This window comes from Oryzias melastigma, linkage group LG18, assembly GCF_002922805.2.
Source record: "Oryzias melastigma strain HK-1 linkage group LG18, ASM292280v2, whole genome shotgun sequence".
In the NCBI taxonomy this organism is placed as follows: Eukaryota; Metazoa; Chordata; class Actinopteri; order Beloniformes; family Adrianichthyidae; genus Oryzias; species Oryzias melastigma.
In genome coordinates, this window is record NC_050529.1 from 10554301 (window position 1) to 10568930 (window position 14630).

The 14630-nt window shown below is 36.5% G+C and overlaps 1 protein-coding gene and 1 long non-coding RNA gene across 11 annotated transcripts in view; one reads left to right on the forward strand and one right to left on the reverse strand.

Moving 5' to 3' along the window:
• kcnip4 (Kv channel interacting protein 4) overlaps positions 1–14630 on the reverse strand; it is a 153929-nt gene that overhangs the window by 30040 nt on the left and 109259 nt on the right. Inside the window, exon 1 of one of the 10 annotated variants that reach the window (XM_024287944.2) lies at positions 1800–1941. The exons of the other annotated variants lie outside the window; for them this stretch is intronic. Coding sequence (XP_024143712.1) covers positions 1800–1911 — 112 coding nt within the window. The 5' untranslated portion in view covers positions 1912–1941. Of the gene's footprint in view, positions 1–1799; positions 1942–14630 lie in introns of those variants that run through there. 10 annotated transcript variants of the gene reach the window in all.
• LOC118600015 lies at positions 440–2974 on the forward strand. The gene is made up of 2 exons (XR_004949579.1): positions 440–1378; positions 1811–2974. It is a non-coding gene; the product is annotated as an uncharacterized LOC118600015 (long non-coding RNA).

Below are 14630 nucleotides of genomic sequence, written 5' to 3' on the forward strand. Positions count from 1 at the left end.
AAAAGAAAAAAAAAACTAACTTAGTTCTTAAACATAGCTAAACTCCAAAATATCCTAAAATTCCTCATTAAACTAAATTAGTCAAAAAGTTAGCCTGTTGCTAAAATATTAGCTAAACTCTAAATTAGCCTTTAAAAACCTCAGTAGATAACAAATTAGCCAAAAACATTAGCATGTTGCTTAAATATTAACTAATGTCCAAATTAACATAAAAAAAACTCAGTGAATGCCTAATTAGACAAAAAGCCAGCTAAGCTAGGTTAATTACTAGTTAAACTCCAAAATGTCTTAAAATTTATCAGTAAACTAAATTAATCAAAATGTTAGCATGTTGCTAAAAAGGAAGCTAAACTCCAAATTAGCCTAAAAAACCTCAGTAGATAGCAAATTAGCTATAAACGTTAGCATGTTGCTAAAATGTTAGCTAAACTTTAAATTTTCTAAAAATTACTACAAAAGATATAAACGTAGCCCATGGATATGTTTAAAGGCTTGTTGCTAATCTACTTAAATTTTAAAATTTGAAGGTTTTCCTATTCATTCTTTGGGGCATATTTTGCTCAATATTTCAAAAACTATAACGTTTATGAATGCCTTAAAAGCAAGCAGTAATGTCCTGAATGAGTTGAACGTTTTGATACCAAGATTGCTGAAATTTTGAATAATTTATCAAATTTCTCTTTTTTTCATTTTTTACAGTGTAATGAACTCCTGCCACTCAGCCGAAACTATGTAGTAAATTTGACCTAAATAAGACCAATGAGAACATTTTGACAATAGATCAAATATACATTCATACAAAAAATTATTTTTTTTTTGGCAATTTTTTTAAACAAAGGATTGATAGATAACAGCATTCAAAAATCGTATTTCTTTCAGAGTATAATCCTCAGAAAAGATCAGAGATGCTTCATTTTTTCATCAAGAAAAGTCACCTCAGCCCTCCTATTACCCTCTTTTCTCTCGATGACATAGCTGAAAGCAAATGTAGGCGTCAATATCTGTTCTGACTGCTCGACGGCGGCCACGCTGTGACACGGCGGGCAATAATTAGAGAGCGGGAGAACAGAAAGGTTAGCTCCGTCGTCTGGACCGCCGCGAACGATCGATTGTGTGCCGGCTGGATTTGGAGAAAAAGGAGCAACTGGTAACTGTTCGCTGGAGCGTGTAAACAGTTCTGCTCGGTGTGAAGTTCACCGCTTGCTCGGATGAAAACACAGCTCCCATGAGCCTCTGGGATAACACACTTCAATCTGGACCGGAGCATCTCTCTCGGGAAGCTTCGGTTTACTCATCTGCTGTTTGGACACGCACGCGACTACGACAGCTCTTCGGTGTTCGTTCAGATGGGAACATATGCTGCTGCTAAAAGCAGAAGGTCTGTGTAACTTATCTTGTGTTTAAGAAGTAAAAGTTAATAAAATACAATTTTAAGGCTCAAAAATGATCAAAAAAGTTATTTTTTTACATTAGTAGCTGAATAATTACATTAATTTAATTATTCCAAAATAAAATAAGTTTTTCATATTAGTAAAATTTTAAAAAATGTAAACAATTATTTCAGTTTTAGTTCGAATAACAACACTGTAAAAACTGAAACGTTGGATTAAATAACAAAATTAAAATTTTGAGTTGAATCAACTTAAACATTTAATTAAATGTAACAAATTGATGGGTTTTTGTTAATTTCTTGGATACAGTGTATCCAATAAATTTGAGCTCAGCTTATATATATATATAAAGAAGAAAAACTTTCCCTCAATTTGAGTTTCTTTGTCTGTGGTTTTCTGCTGACTTACCCTCCGAGAAGCTGATGAGCCCCAGCAGGTGCAGCAGCTTGATGGAGGCGAACACCAGCACCACGATGCCCACCGTCTGCAGCCCCTCTGTCTCCCAGATGGAGTTCAGCATCTCTCCCCCCTCCGCCCATTCCAAGCCGCCGTGCCCAGACCCAAACCCGGATCCTGAGCCGGCCTCCTCGCCGTCCTCCCCGCCTCCAGGACCAGGACCCCCGCTCCCACCTGGCCCCGCGCTCCAGTTCCCCTGCACCCACTCCAGTGCTAGCCCACAAGCACTCGCCGGGTGACTCCCGGCACCCGACTCCTGTTTGCTCACTTCTTAAATCCACTCTGGGTGATGTTTTAGCCTGAAGTCATTAAGATGATCTCAGAAAGTCCCTAAAAGAAACGCCTCAGAGGGAAAAAGTCCTTCTTCCTCGCTCATGGTTCCTCGCCTCTCCGGGGAGGGGGACGCGTGACGGCTGTGGCTGCTCTTCCCTGACAGTTTTTTGGCTCCGTCTTTTGCCCTTTCAGGCGCAATGCCGCTCCGCAAGGGGAGGGGGCAGACGGAGAGGGTGGGCGAGCGAGCGAGGGAGGGAGGACCGCCTTCAGAGCCGCACACATGAAGTTCAAACAGGTCGAAGGAAAAACCCTGAATGGAGAGGAGTTTACTGCCAAACGTGGGGGAACGTAATTAAAATCAAGACATTATTCTGAACAAAAAGACGATTTAAATACGTTAATTAAATATAGGAGTCATCAGCAACAGCAGCTTTATGAGCCTCTAATTGATAGAACTTTTAAGATTAAAGAATTTTTAAAGAAATGTCTCTATAACATGCAACTTAATGCTTCTTAAATGAGATAAAGAAGACAACCAGGCTGAGACGGTCTGAATCAGGAGAAGACACCACCATCTGCTGGCCTCATGTGGACTCTTCAAACCATCTAACCTTATAAAAAAACCAACAGGAAGAACTAAAACATCAGAGAAATTACTGGGATTTGTAGCTGTAAACACTGTTTTTGCAGCTCCACCTACAGTAAAGTCCACCCATACATCACTGATGCAAAAGCCTACTTTAATCTGGAAGGATCACGGCAGGATATTAATTTTGCTCGGCGAGAGGAGACTCCAATTCGCTTGTTCTGTGATAAATGGGCTACTAGTGAAGAAAAAAAAAGCTAAAAAAAAACGTTTTTGCATTCAGTCGACATCACTTTTCAAAAGTGCAGATAGGAATACGGTGACAAACTATGACGAGTCTATAAATCGACCCAAACTAAACACTAAACTTGGCCCAAATCATCATATATCCATTGCCGTGCCTTACAATTGGCATTCTGTTTTTTGCTATCTTAAATTATTAAAATATGTGTTTCGTTTTAACTAGAAATTGTTGGATAATCTCAGATCAAACCTGTAATGACTTTGGTTTTAGTTTTTCAAAATAAGAGATTTCTCCAGCCCTTTCCTTGTGTTTTACTTTGACACAAGCTCACCTCAAACTTCAGAGGAGAGCTGAATATTTTAATAATTTTCTTTAATTTAAGAGGAAACTCGCTGTGAAAAATTACAGATGAATCTTCCCCACATGATAAAAATGAATCTGTGGGTTTTTATGACTTCAGTTGAATGAAAATGGGTTTCCATCCAGAGATGGTTGAACAGATTTTTGCTGTTTTTCTGATTCTGTATGACAGTACTAGAGGTTTTCATGAACCCCTTAAAAAACCTCCACAACCTTTGCTGGACAGCATCTCCGAAATGATCCGCGTCTGAAATGTCAGGAGGCTCAGAGGTCTAAATCTCTTATCTGACAAACCTGCATCCGTTTTGTCTGCCTGCCGGCACACTGACAAATATCTCCCAAGGAATTATGTAGGTTTTTTTTTTTTTTACATGTTGTAAGATACACATTGTGTCAGACATCATTGTCAGTATGCACAATCTTATCACACTTTGTCTGGACACGGCAGACAGATGAAAGGCTTACACAGCACCAGTCAATGAATTAGTCCCACAGACAGGCGCTACATTATCCACTCGCCGTTTGGCATCAGAGGCGAGCATTAGAGACCCAATCCGAGGAAAATTGTGGTTTTGACGTTTTTAGCATGTTTTTGTGGCATTTTAATGACCAAAAAGGGTATAACCGAAAAACTAACTTATTAAAAATAGCTTATTTGTTATGTAGAAAAAATACAAGATTCTGATGTGAACAAATAGATCCATGATTGTCTTTGTTTTCTTAAAATCTGGCTCTAAATTGTATGCCATTTTTGTTGCACTGTTAGTTTTAGCTGAGCTAGTGGGCTTGTAAACAGAGAGCTCTCACCGCCAATAGTCCCACCCACAACTCGAAGGCAAACTATGTCCAGAAAACAACATCGTTTTGTTGAATTTGGCTAAAAAAAGGCATAATATTAATTAAAAGACAAGGACTTGAGTGGGATTTTCAATAAGAAAGAGCTGGAATGTTTTTTTATTTGTAAATCCCTAAACTACTAAGTAAACATCCGAGCAGCAAATTGCAATAAAATCCAATTTAGGTGAGTCTTTTTCCTCACGGAGCAATACTTTTTGAGCAGACCGAGAACGTTTTTATTACAACTTTGTCAAGAGTTATGATTCACAAAGTGCACAATAACCCCGCATGAAATTACAAAAACAAGCACAAAAGGGAAGAAGAAGCTTTAATGTAACCATCATCAATCAACGCTCGCCGGTTATTAAAAGGACATGGAGGTGAAGAGGAAACAGTCTCGCTGTTTATCCGTCAGACGGAGGTTTAAGTGGTTGGTATAATGAGATGACACCAGCGGGGATTTGCAAGCGCCATCGTTGCAGTTTGTTTCTGAAGCTACGGTAAAATGAGGTCGTCTTATTGGTGTCTGCAGAGGAGACGGCAATTATGAGTCAATAAGGCTCATATGTGCAGTCACCCAGGTGAAGCCAAGGTGTTTGGGGACTTTGAATCACAGTTTGATGATATGTCTCTTAAAAAAAGGAATTTTTGATTCTCTGTGCCAAATCCTGATTCACCAGTTTCAACTACCAAAAATGTGTTTTCATTAAAAAAATTGAACGATTTAAAATCTATTTGTTTTGATTATCCAGTTTATTATATCCTGCAGCATTCCTGGACTATAAGGAGCAGATTATTTAGCAATTCTTTGAGCAAAAACCCTGCCCCGGGCCAGCCACATCCTCCAAAAACCCGGCCCCAGCCCCACCACATACTCCAAAAACCCCACCCTGGCCCCACCACATACTCCAAAATCCCCGCCCCAGCAGCATCACATACTATAAAAATTACACATATACTCCAAAAACCCCGGCACATACTGCAAAAATTCCACCGCCGCCACATACTTCGAAATCCCCGCCCCGGCCCCGCCACATACTCCAAAAGCCCAGCGCAGCCACATACTCCAAAAGCCCCGCCACATACTACAAAGATTACATAGCCGCCACATACTCCAAAAACCCCGCCACATATTCCAAAAACCCCACCACATACTCCAAAAACCCCACCACATACTCCAAAAACCCGGCCCTGGCCCCATACTCCAAAAACCCTGCCCCGGCCCCGCCACATACTGCAAAAATTCCACCGCCGCCACATACTTCGAAATCCCCTCCACATACTCCAAAAACCCGGCCCTGGCCACATACTGCAAAAATTCCACCGCCGCCACATGATCCAAAAACCCTGCCCCGCCACAAACTCCGAAAACCCCGCCCAAGCCCCGCCACATATTCCAAAAATTCCACCGCCGCCACCTACTAAAAAACTCTACAAAATCTGCACGCGCCTGGTCAAGGAATTTTGATCACAGTGAATGACTCCATCCCACCAAAACATGACATCACAGCATGACATCAAATGTCCCCGAAATGAACAGGGAAAAAAATTGCTGCTAGCAAAATTCTGTTGGTTTCAGAAGTTGTAGATTTTTAATAGCGTTGGCAAAGCGAAATCACAAAAGTGGCGCTAACCTGTTGCCCACATTTTTTTTTATTAGAATAATCTGGAATTTTAATAGATAAATCGCTAGCTCAAGCTGAACCATACTATATAACATTAGATATGGACATATTTGGAATGTGGCCGTGTTAACAAAAACCTCTGTTGCTAAGGAAATGCTAAAATTTACTTTTGACGATTATTTTAAAAATTGCATAGATCTGTCTGTCACTTCCAGGTGACTAAAAACGTAAGTGGTTGCTATGGTGATAAAACCAACAGAAAAGCTGCCATTTTGAGAAACGTGGATTTGTTTGTGGAGCTCTGACCAGGTTGGCTGAATAAAAGGGGAAGTGCCACACAACGCCGCTCATGGCTTAAATTTGTTCTTCTGACTTATCTGAAGCTCTTTACATCTACTTCTCTTTTTTTCCTCGCATGCTTCCTTACCTGAGCTTTAATCTTGCAAGTTCGTGTTTTCCTCATCAAAGTCGGATCTTTGTTTGGTGTTTTTCGGGCCTCTTTTGTAGTCAGACAATAGCAGACGTCTCATCATTCAAGGCTGGATGAATAGTAAACACAGGGGCTCTACTTTCCTTCATATTTTGTACATAAATTAATTCTTTCTGAGAGACATTGTGTGGTTAAGAAGTTATTAATGTGGGCTGGAAAAAAGCCAAAAATGCTAATGGAGGGAAAACCAAATAAAAAGTCATTTTGATAATAGAAAGTCTGCAAAACGTTGATATTAAGGAATAAAAATCTTTTTAGTTAAGTTAATACATATTTCAAAATAACCATTAATTCAAGGACGCCAAATAAGATTAGAAAAAAGAAGCAACTGGTAAAATTAATTGGAAAATGTTTTGGAAACCTTTTTTGGTTAAGTAAAAAGCTACAGGTTTGTAAAATCCCTGGCAGCAGGTTTAAAGGTGACGAGTGTAACATCAGCTAAAATTCAATTAAAGGACAGGAGTCTTCATGGAAATGAAGGCCATTCATCCTTCCAAACAAATGGCCTCCCTTTCACAGCAGCTCAAACAGATATCCAACTTTCCACGTGATTAGTTTCAGAGCGAAAGGGAAAAGGCCAGTTGCATCGCCACATGGACAGAAGCACAAAGCCCAGGGCAGTGTGTCAGCGCAGATAACAACGGCCTGCTTTTATCCATATTACCTCCAGCTCTACTGTCAGTGGGGGCGACAGGTTGAGGGAACGGACGGGACATCGGTTTTCTTTTCAGCCTGATTTATCGCAGGATTTGTCGTCTGATTTATGCTTTGGTTATCCTTGAAAGGCAGCGAGGCTTTCTTTGCCTTTACGTAAAGAAGATGATCGGAGGAGAGGGAACGAGAGAAAGGCAGAGGTGAGGCGGAGCGGCAGATGGACGGGCGATCGACTGTCGCCACCGAGTCTGCAGATGAAATATGACAGGAACGGCTCAACGAAAAGACGAGGCTGAGACAAAATCAATGCATGCGCTGCTCTGTTAGAATCCTAACGGTTCACCGCTGCAACCTGAACTCAACACAGAATTAGAGAGGCAACCAAGATCTTGGAAAACCTCATTTAGAAGAGAAAAAAGTAACAAAAAGCTGGTTTCTTTTAACATATCAACAGTGGCAGACTTAGCATTTTGGGGGCCCGGGCGAGCCGTACCATGGGGCCCTCTGCAGTGGCTGTATTAATCATTTTAGTCAGATTTTACTTAAGAAGGCAAAAGAAACAAAAAAATATACGTACCTTTACTCAATATACTTAAATGTTGGAACAAAACAGTTTACTATAGTGGCATCAATTGAAAAGAAAAATTCTCAAAATGACAATTTTCTGCCCTTAACCCCCCACAAAGGTAACTAATATATCCGAATAAAGTTGTAAATTTACAAGAAAAAAAGTCAACATTTTCCAAAAAAATGAAATTGCAAATATACAACTTAAATATTTGGGATTTTACATAGAATATAATATGTAATATTTTATATTTTGAAATAAGGTTGTAATTTTTTAAAAATAAAGTTCTACATTCACAAAAAAAGTAAAGCAGGTTTAATGAGGTTCTTGAGGAGTGGGGTTTTTTTATGTTTTTGTCTTTCTGCACGTTTTTAAGACAAGTACTCAGCTTAGGGTCCCCCATAGGCAAAAGGGCCCCCTTCGCCTAATGGTGTGTCCGCCCCTGCACATCAAGGTTCCCTTTGTTTTTTCTTAATCTATATTTCAGTTTTATATTAATCCAGCTCACCCAAAGCCTTGAAGGTCACTTAAAGTTTACTTGTAATATAAACAGGCCCTAAAAAGTAATTTAGGAGGCATTATTACTGGTGAGTTTTACAGCCACGGTTCATAAGCACTAACAACAAAAAGGGACATAATACAGAAAGGAATCAAAGTGAAGCAGCAAAATGAATAAAAAGGAGACTAAAATTAAACCAGACATCTTCTTAATGGAGGAAAAGAAAGTACGACAACCAGAATAGATTTGGTCTGAAGAAGGTGCAGTCAAATCTAAAGGAATTGTGGTGTTTGGATATAGAAAAGCTACTAAAGAATGTTGTAAGGGTATACTTCTAAGAAGGCACTTTTTTACCCCCAAAACGCCACTGATTCAGTCACTAAAAGGTAAAAAATAGACTAGAACATGTTTTGGATTTTAAACAATCTAGAAATTCCGATGGGAACATTTTTAAACTGATGACTGAAGTTAATGTTTTAACTAAACGTTCTCACTCCCAACTCGTCATATTTGGACATATGGTTTAGGCTCCCTTCGCGTCCCTTTTTGACATTTTGAGTGTCCTCGACTCGTCATTTTTTGACATGCTGGCTGTTCCCAGTAAATAGTGGGTCTGCATCCTAAAAGTTAGGGACCCGTGCTTAGTGTATGCATGTTTTCCCTGTCTTTGGGCCAAGCGGCCCTCGGACTAGTACCGGTTTGCGGTCCGGAGGTTGGGGACCCCTAATTTAATGGGAACGTCAAAAAACAACAAGATGGGGACACCCAAAATGTCAAAAAGTCCTGAACCATACGTCCATATATGACGAGTTGGGAGTGAGAATGCTTTGGTTTTAATCGTCTGGTTGGTTCTTCAAATAAAAAATATGACATGTGAGATATTTACTTTTAATACATTTTACTATGTTTTGAAATTTTCCTTTTTATTATTGGATTTAATGACCTCTTGTGTTTTGATATGATATTCTTTTTGTAAAGGACTTTCTGGTAAAAGCGCAGTAAAAATAAAGATTTTCTATTCTATTTCTAATATTTTTACCCTCTAACACTGGAGCTTTATATCATGGAGCAAAGCAGCTTTGAACTGAAATGTAACAATTTGTTTTTTTCTGCACCAAAATCAGCCGATTCTTATTGATCATGTAAACGTTTGAAAATTATAATAGATAAAACTACTAGATACATGTACAAATGTACACGCTTATTCCTATTTTTGAAAAGGAATCAAGCATTTTATCATTATTTATCTTTCCTACTAGTACAAAAATAAGTATTAACCTGACATTTTTTCATTTAGATCTTTTTTAACGTCTCATTATGTGTAAAAAAAAAAGCGTTCTAAAACATTCTTCAACTTTTATTGTTGATCCTCAGCTGTACTTTCAGAATAAAAGCCCTATTCCACATAATATATATCTACGTTTTTGACCCATTTTTCTTTCTTCCACTGACATTTTTCACTGGAATGTTTTACTGAAATGTCTAAAAGTTTGAAACTCTCATCATAAAGGAGAATCTTTTATACTTAAAGTTAAATCTATTAATATAAACTCCAACAGGATGTTTTTTTCTTTTTTTTTTAGTAAAGAATAAAAAGATTTACAGTTAGCCATAAGTAACAAACATAATGCATTATGGGAAATGTATAGAAGAAAGCCCGTCTGGATAATGCACTGAAGAAATGGCACTCGTGAGGCAATCTTTAGATGAGGGGTGTAAATCTTTGGTTATTAAATATTCGGATATTCAATAAAGCCTGGTTTCTAGTTAATTGTGTGGAGACTTCTCCAGGAGGCAATCATTTCTTTAAGTTTTAATCTGATAGCTGTTGGGAATTTCATCTCAAAGTAAAGAATACTTGTAAGGGTGAATTAAACATTTAACAGCATCAGGATCCATTTTCTTTAAACTATATTAAACCCCACAGCGCAGAAATCAAAATTCACTCCTGCACAATTTTCTAGAGTGGATGTAAATGAAGCGAGGTAACTCATCTGACGCACTCATTATCCTAAAAGCAAATGCTGGGCGACTCTTCAGAGAACCGTAAGCTTGCTGAAGAAATCACTGGTGTCACACATACGCAGAAACTGTGTTGGAGGTGGAAAAAATGATTGATACCAATGCAGAAACTGAAAACAGAAGCAAAAAATAACAAACAAACCCATTAAGAGAGCATTTGCATTTTCCTGAAAGTGGCGTTCCGTCTGCTCCTGTCGTCCGTGTCAAAAGATTTAAACAAATTACCATAGAAATGATTTTCTAGGTTTTAACTCAACTGCAGTCTGAGTTTAAGATTTTGAAAGGTTTTTTGATTACCTCTAAAAGGGATTTTAGAGGCACAAAAAAATGAAAACTGTCGAGTTTGTAATAAATATTCCTTAAAGTCCAAGTCGGTTCTTTTGATGTCATTTGCATGAATTTTCTTTGAAATTTCCTGCTAAAACACTACATTTCCAGTTTTTTCATTCAAGAACATCACAAGTCTGAATGTCGTGTCGACATTTGTGATTTAGCCCAATTAGAAAAACAGATCTGAGCATTTTAGTCTGGAAGATGACGAGTGTTTTATCGATTTAGAGGGTGAAGCTCGTGGCGTCTGTTAGATTAGCAGCTGCTCGGGGCTGATTGTAAGCTGTGCTTCCCTCTGCTGGCACATCTGCTCACTGCTGGGCGGGACAATTGTGTGGAGATTCCTGCAAAGATGCAACTGAGGGACAATAAAGGCTTCAAAAAATAACATTTTTTCATTTCTGTGAACTGCATCTGAGTCGTTAGCCTTCAACGTACTTCATATACTTCCTGAAATTAGAAAGCTTATTACAAATATTAATATGTTAAAGAAAAATATCATTAGTAAAAATGGATTTAAGGAAACACAGATAAGGCTTTTGTCTTTTACCAGCATTTACCTCAACTTTTCAATCACTTTTATTGATGGTAGCCAAAAACTAAACAGATGAATACATGCAGATTATTTAAAACCAGGAGACAAAAAGTATATATATTTAGAGTACTTTAACAAAGATTAAAACACTTTTTAAGTCCTTAAATACTTCTAGAAAGAACAAACATTGAAATTCGTACTTAAGAAACTTTTTTCCCACACTTTACCCGTTAGTTTTTCTAAACAAAAAAAGAATAAAACCTAAAATCTTAATGATTTTTATGAAAAGCAGCTACATTCAAGACCATAATCGACTCCCTTCTGTATTTTAATGATTCATACAGGTTCAATCTAAATCAGTGCTGTCAATCGATTCAAAAAATAATCAGATTAATCATGATTCTGATTGGTTACTGGGTGTAGATTTCAAAATGATAATCCCCAGCGATAATGAACACCTAAAAAGAAGTTCCGGTCAAATACACCAAACGTTCTGTATCACTACGGCGCAGGCTTATTTAAAATAAAATTTCACATCATCATCTGGACAAAAACAAGCAGTAAGAGGTGAACTTCCGTCTGAACTGACGCTTTATTTAAACTATCATGACAATCAACATTTATTTATTTATTTATAGGTCAGTGCCAACTCAAGTGACGCATATCAAATAGTCTGATTTTTGTGAAAACGCAAACTAAACCGAAAACATGAGAATAAAGTACAAAAAAAATGGTTGAATATTTGTTTATTTTGTAAGTGACCATGTTATTTTGTGTTAATACATTTTAATTTATTCATTTTTTTATTATTAATGTGCATTAATGCATTAACGTTGACAGCCCTAATTTAAATTTATTTTTTTTTTTTCAAAAATTGGAAGAAATTTTGTTTTAATTACAAAATCTTAAGAATCTAAATCCAATTTACGTTTTAAAGTAAAGCAGCATAAGTTTTTTTTCCTTTAACATGGCCAAACCGACGTGTAATGGGAACATTTTTGAAATTTTCAGATTAATTTGCATAAAAAAAAAAGTTTTTGTAAGCAAAAAAATAATCACAGTTTTATTGAAATTGAAATATTAATTTTGCACAAAACAATAGTGAGGTAATTAACTACAATGGAGCTTATTTTCATAATGCTTTCTAGTTTTTCTTTATTGGGACAGAAACTAACCAGTAGATATGTGATAATAAAATATTAAGGATGTAAAAGATACATCAAAACTGATGTAGTACTGAGAGTAACATCAGTATTGGTTAAAAAAACACAGATAAAACCAAGATTCAGGAAGTAAATATTAGTTTTTTTGTCAAACTTTGTCCGTTTTCTGTTGTCTTTCTACCATCTTGTATTTTTATGAACATGTGATACAAACAAAACGACAACCAATCACAAGCTTCGTCCACCAAGTCGGGTCAAACACTATTGGCTGAAAGTAAACCTCACTTTCCATGTAATTAACCTACTTTAAAAAAGAAAAAAAAATAGAACAAAACGGATTAAAAGACCCACAATTCCAGGTTTTTACATTTTAAACTGTTATGTCAAAGATTGTGTCTCCATGGTTTAAAATTAAAATATGGATCAGCAGAAAACAACAGATCAAACCCGGTCTAGTCACATTGATTCGCCTTTAATTTGACTATTGAATGGCTGTTTTGCTTGATTTTTTTCTATAGAAATGCACTTGCAATAAAAAACAAAAGATTTATTAAGATAAATTAAGATTTTTCTCATTTTTCCCCAACAAAGGACTTATTTGAAGACAAAATTCAAGACCTGAACTGAAGGTTTTTCTACAAAATGTACCAAATGTTCTACAATGACATAAGTGTGTATCAATAAAAAGCACGAAGTGAACTTTCCTTCATGTCTAATTGGAGCGTTTCCTTTTTTTGGTCCAAAGTCACCGTTGATAAAAGCCACACCTTCAGAAGGACAATTTGCCGTCCCTGTCAGCTGTCACATCCCACCGCCGTCACCTCACCACAGAAACACACAACAACAAAAAAGAGGCTTTTGAGTCGAGTCTATTTTTATCCAAAAGCCACAAAGTGGAAAAACATGTCTGTGTCTCAGAGGTAAAAGTGGTTTGTTCTGCAGTTGGAAGGTCACTGGTTTAATTGTGCAGTCTGTGCAGAAAACCACTTTAAACATCCACCTCTGATACCAAGAAATTAAAAAAATTTTAAACATTTCTCACTGTTCGAAAAAAATATATATGATTTTTCTTTCCATATTTACTAATTTGTACAAAAATAATGTACTCTATGGTAGAAACATTTCCAAGAAATTGATTTATATTTATTAGAAGTTCATTGAGGGAAATAAGTATTTCAGCCCTGTTGTTGGAAAGACTTAGTGGCAAAACCATAGACGGTAAAATAGAGAAGTACCGGAACAGGAAGTACCCGCTGGTCCCAGAAAGCCAAAATCCCACAGACTTCTATTGAAAAATAAGCAACTCCATCTCTATATATGTCAATGGGTAAATGAGGTCTGAGTATAGTGTGTATCTAGTGTAATCTAACAATGTTTGGTTTATTTTTTTCATCACTCTTTGCAGGTTTTTTAGCAAAGTAATAGAAGAAGGAAAAAAAAACTGACTGTAGGATTTAGATTTAGCTCTTTGATGGCGGATGCAGCTCCGGATAAGAGCTTTTTTCTGAGGGGATGAAGCAAGGAAAGAAAGGCAACACCTAGATCTGCTCTGACAGTAATACTGGACAGGAAACATACTTCAAGACTTTAGATCTGTCAAAAAGATGATATCAAACTAGGTTCTAGGATGAAAATGTGGTGAATTCTGAATAAAAATGAAGAAAGTATCTGAATAAACAAGTATTACTACAAGATTTAAACAAATTCTGCATTATATTACATATTGTACCTTATGTTTTAAAGAAAGATATTCTGAAAAAGCATTAAAATGTGAGTGTAGTAAGCCAATTTGAAGACTTCCTAAGAAGATGCACCAATATAAACTACTTTAACTTCCGTTGGCTTGAGTACTTGTGTGCCTTGCCAGTAAATAAAATAAAATGAATTAATTGCAGCCTTAAGGTAGACAGTTTGGCAGCCAGCACAGAAAACAGCTCATAAATAACAGGTGGTCTTCAGAGCGAGAGACGTAGTACGAAATGGTAAGTTGACACTTTTAGAGACTAGTGTGAGACATCTCTGGTTCTAATCTTTACTTTAGAGAGAAGAGGATCAGAAATGTACCCAAAGATATCTACTTCAAATAGAAAGACCGTTTTATTTTTGAAAAAATAAAAGCTCAAAATATATAAATGACATTTTTATTATAGATTCCTGCTTTTTATTGATATTTACCAGCCAATTATAACAAATGCTTTTTATTTAAAAATGAGTTTCTTATAAAATATATAGTTCACTGCTTAAAATTAAAGTTAAAAACACAGATAGTTATCAAAAAGAAAAATAACTAAATATTTAATAATTGACAATTTATTAATTGGCAAAAAAAAGTTAGAAAATTAAAAAAAAAAATCCTCCCATTGTAGTCTAATAGGCATATGTCATGTTCAAAATAAAAGCTCAAAGTATTTTACATATTTTCGTTTTTCTTTTCGTTACGTGTTTTCGTTTTTTGTTTTACAGCGTTATACTTTTATTTATCAGCCAATTCCTCAAATATAGTCAGATTTTTATTGAAAAATGAGTTTTACTTATAAAAAAGTTTAATACTGCTTAAAATTCAAATAAAAAAGGAAAACCAAAAATATTTAACCACA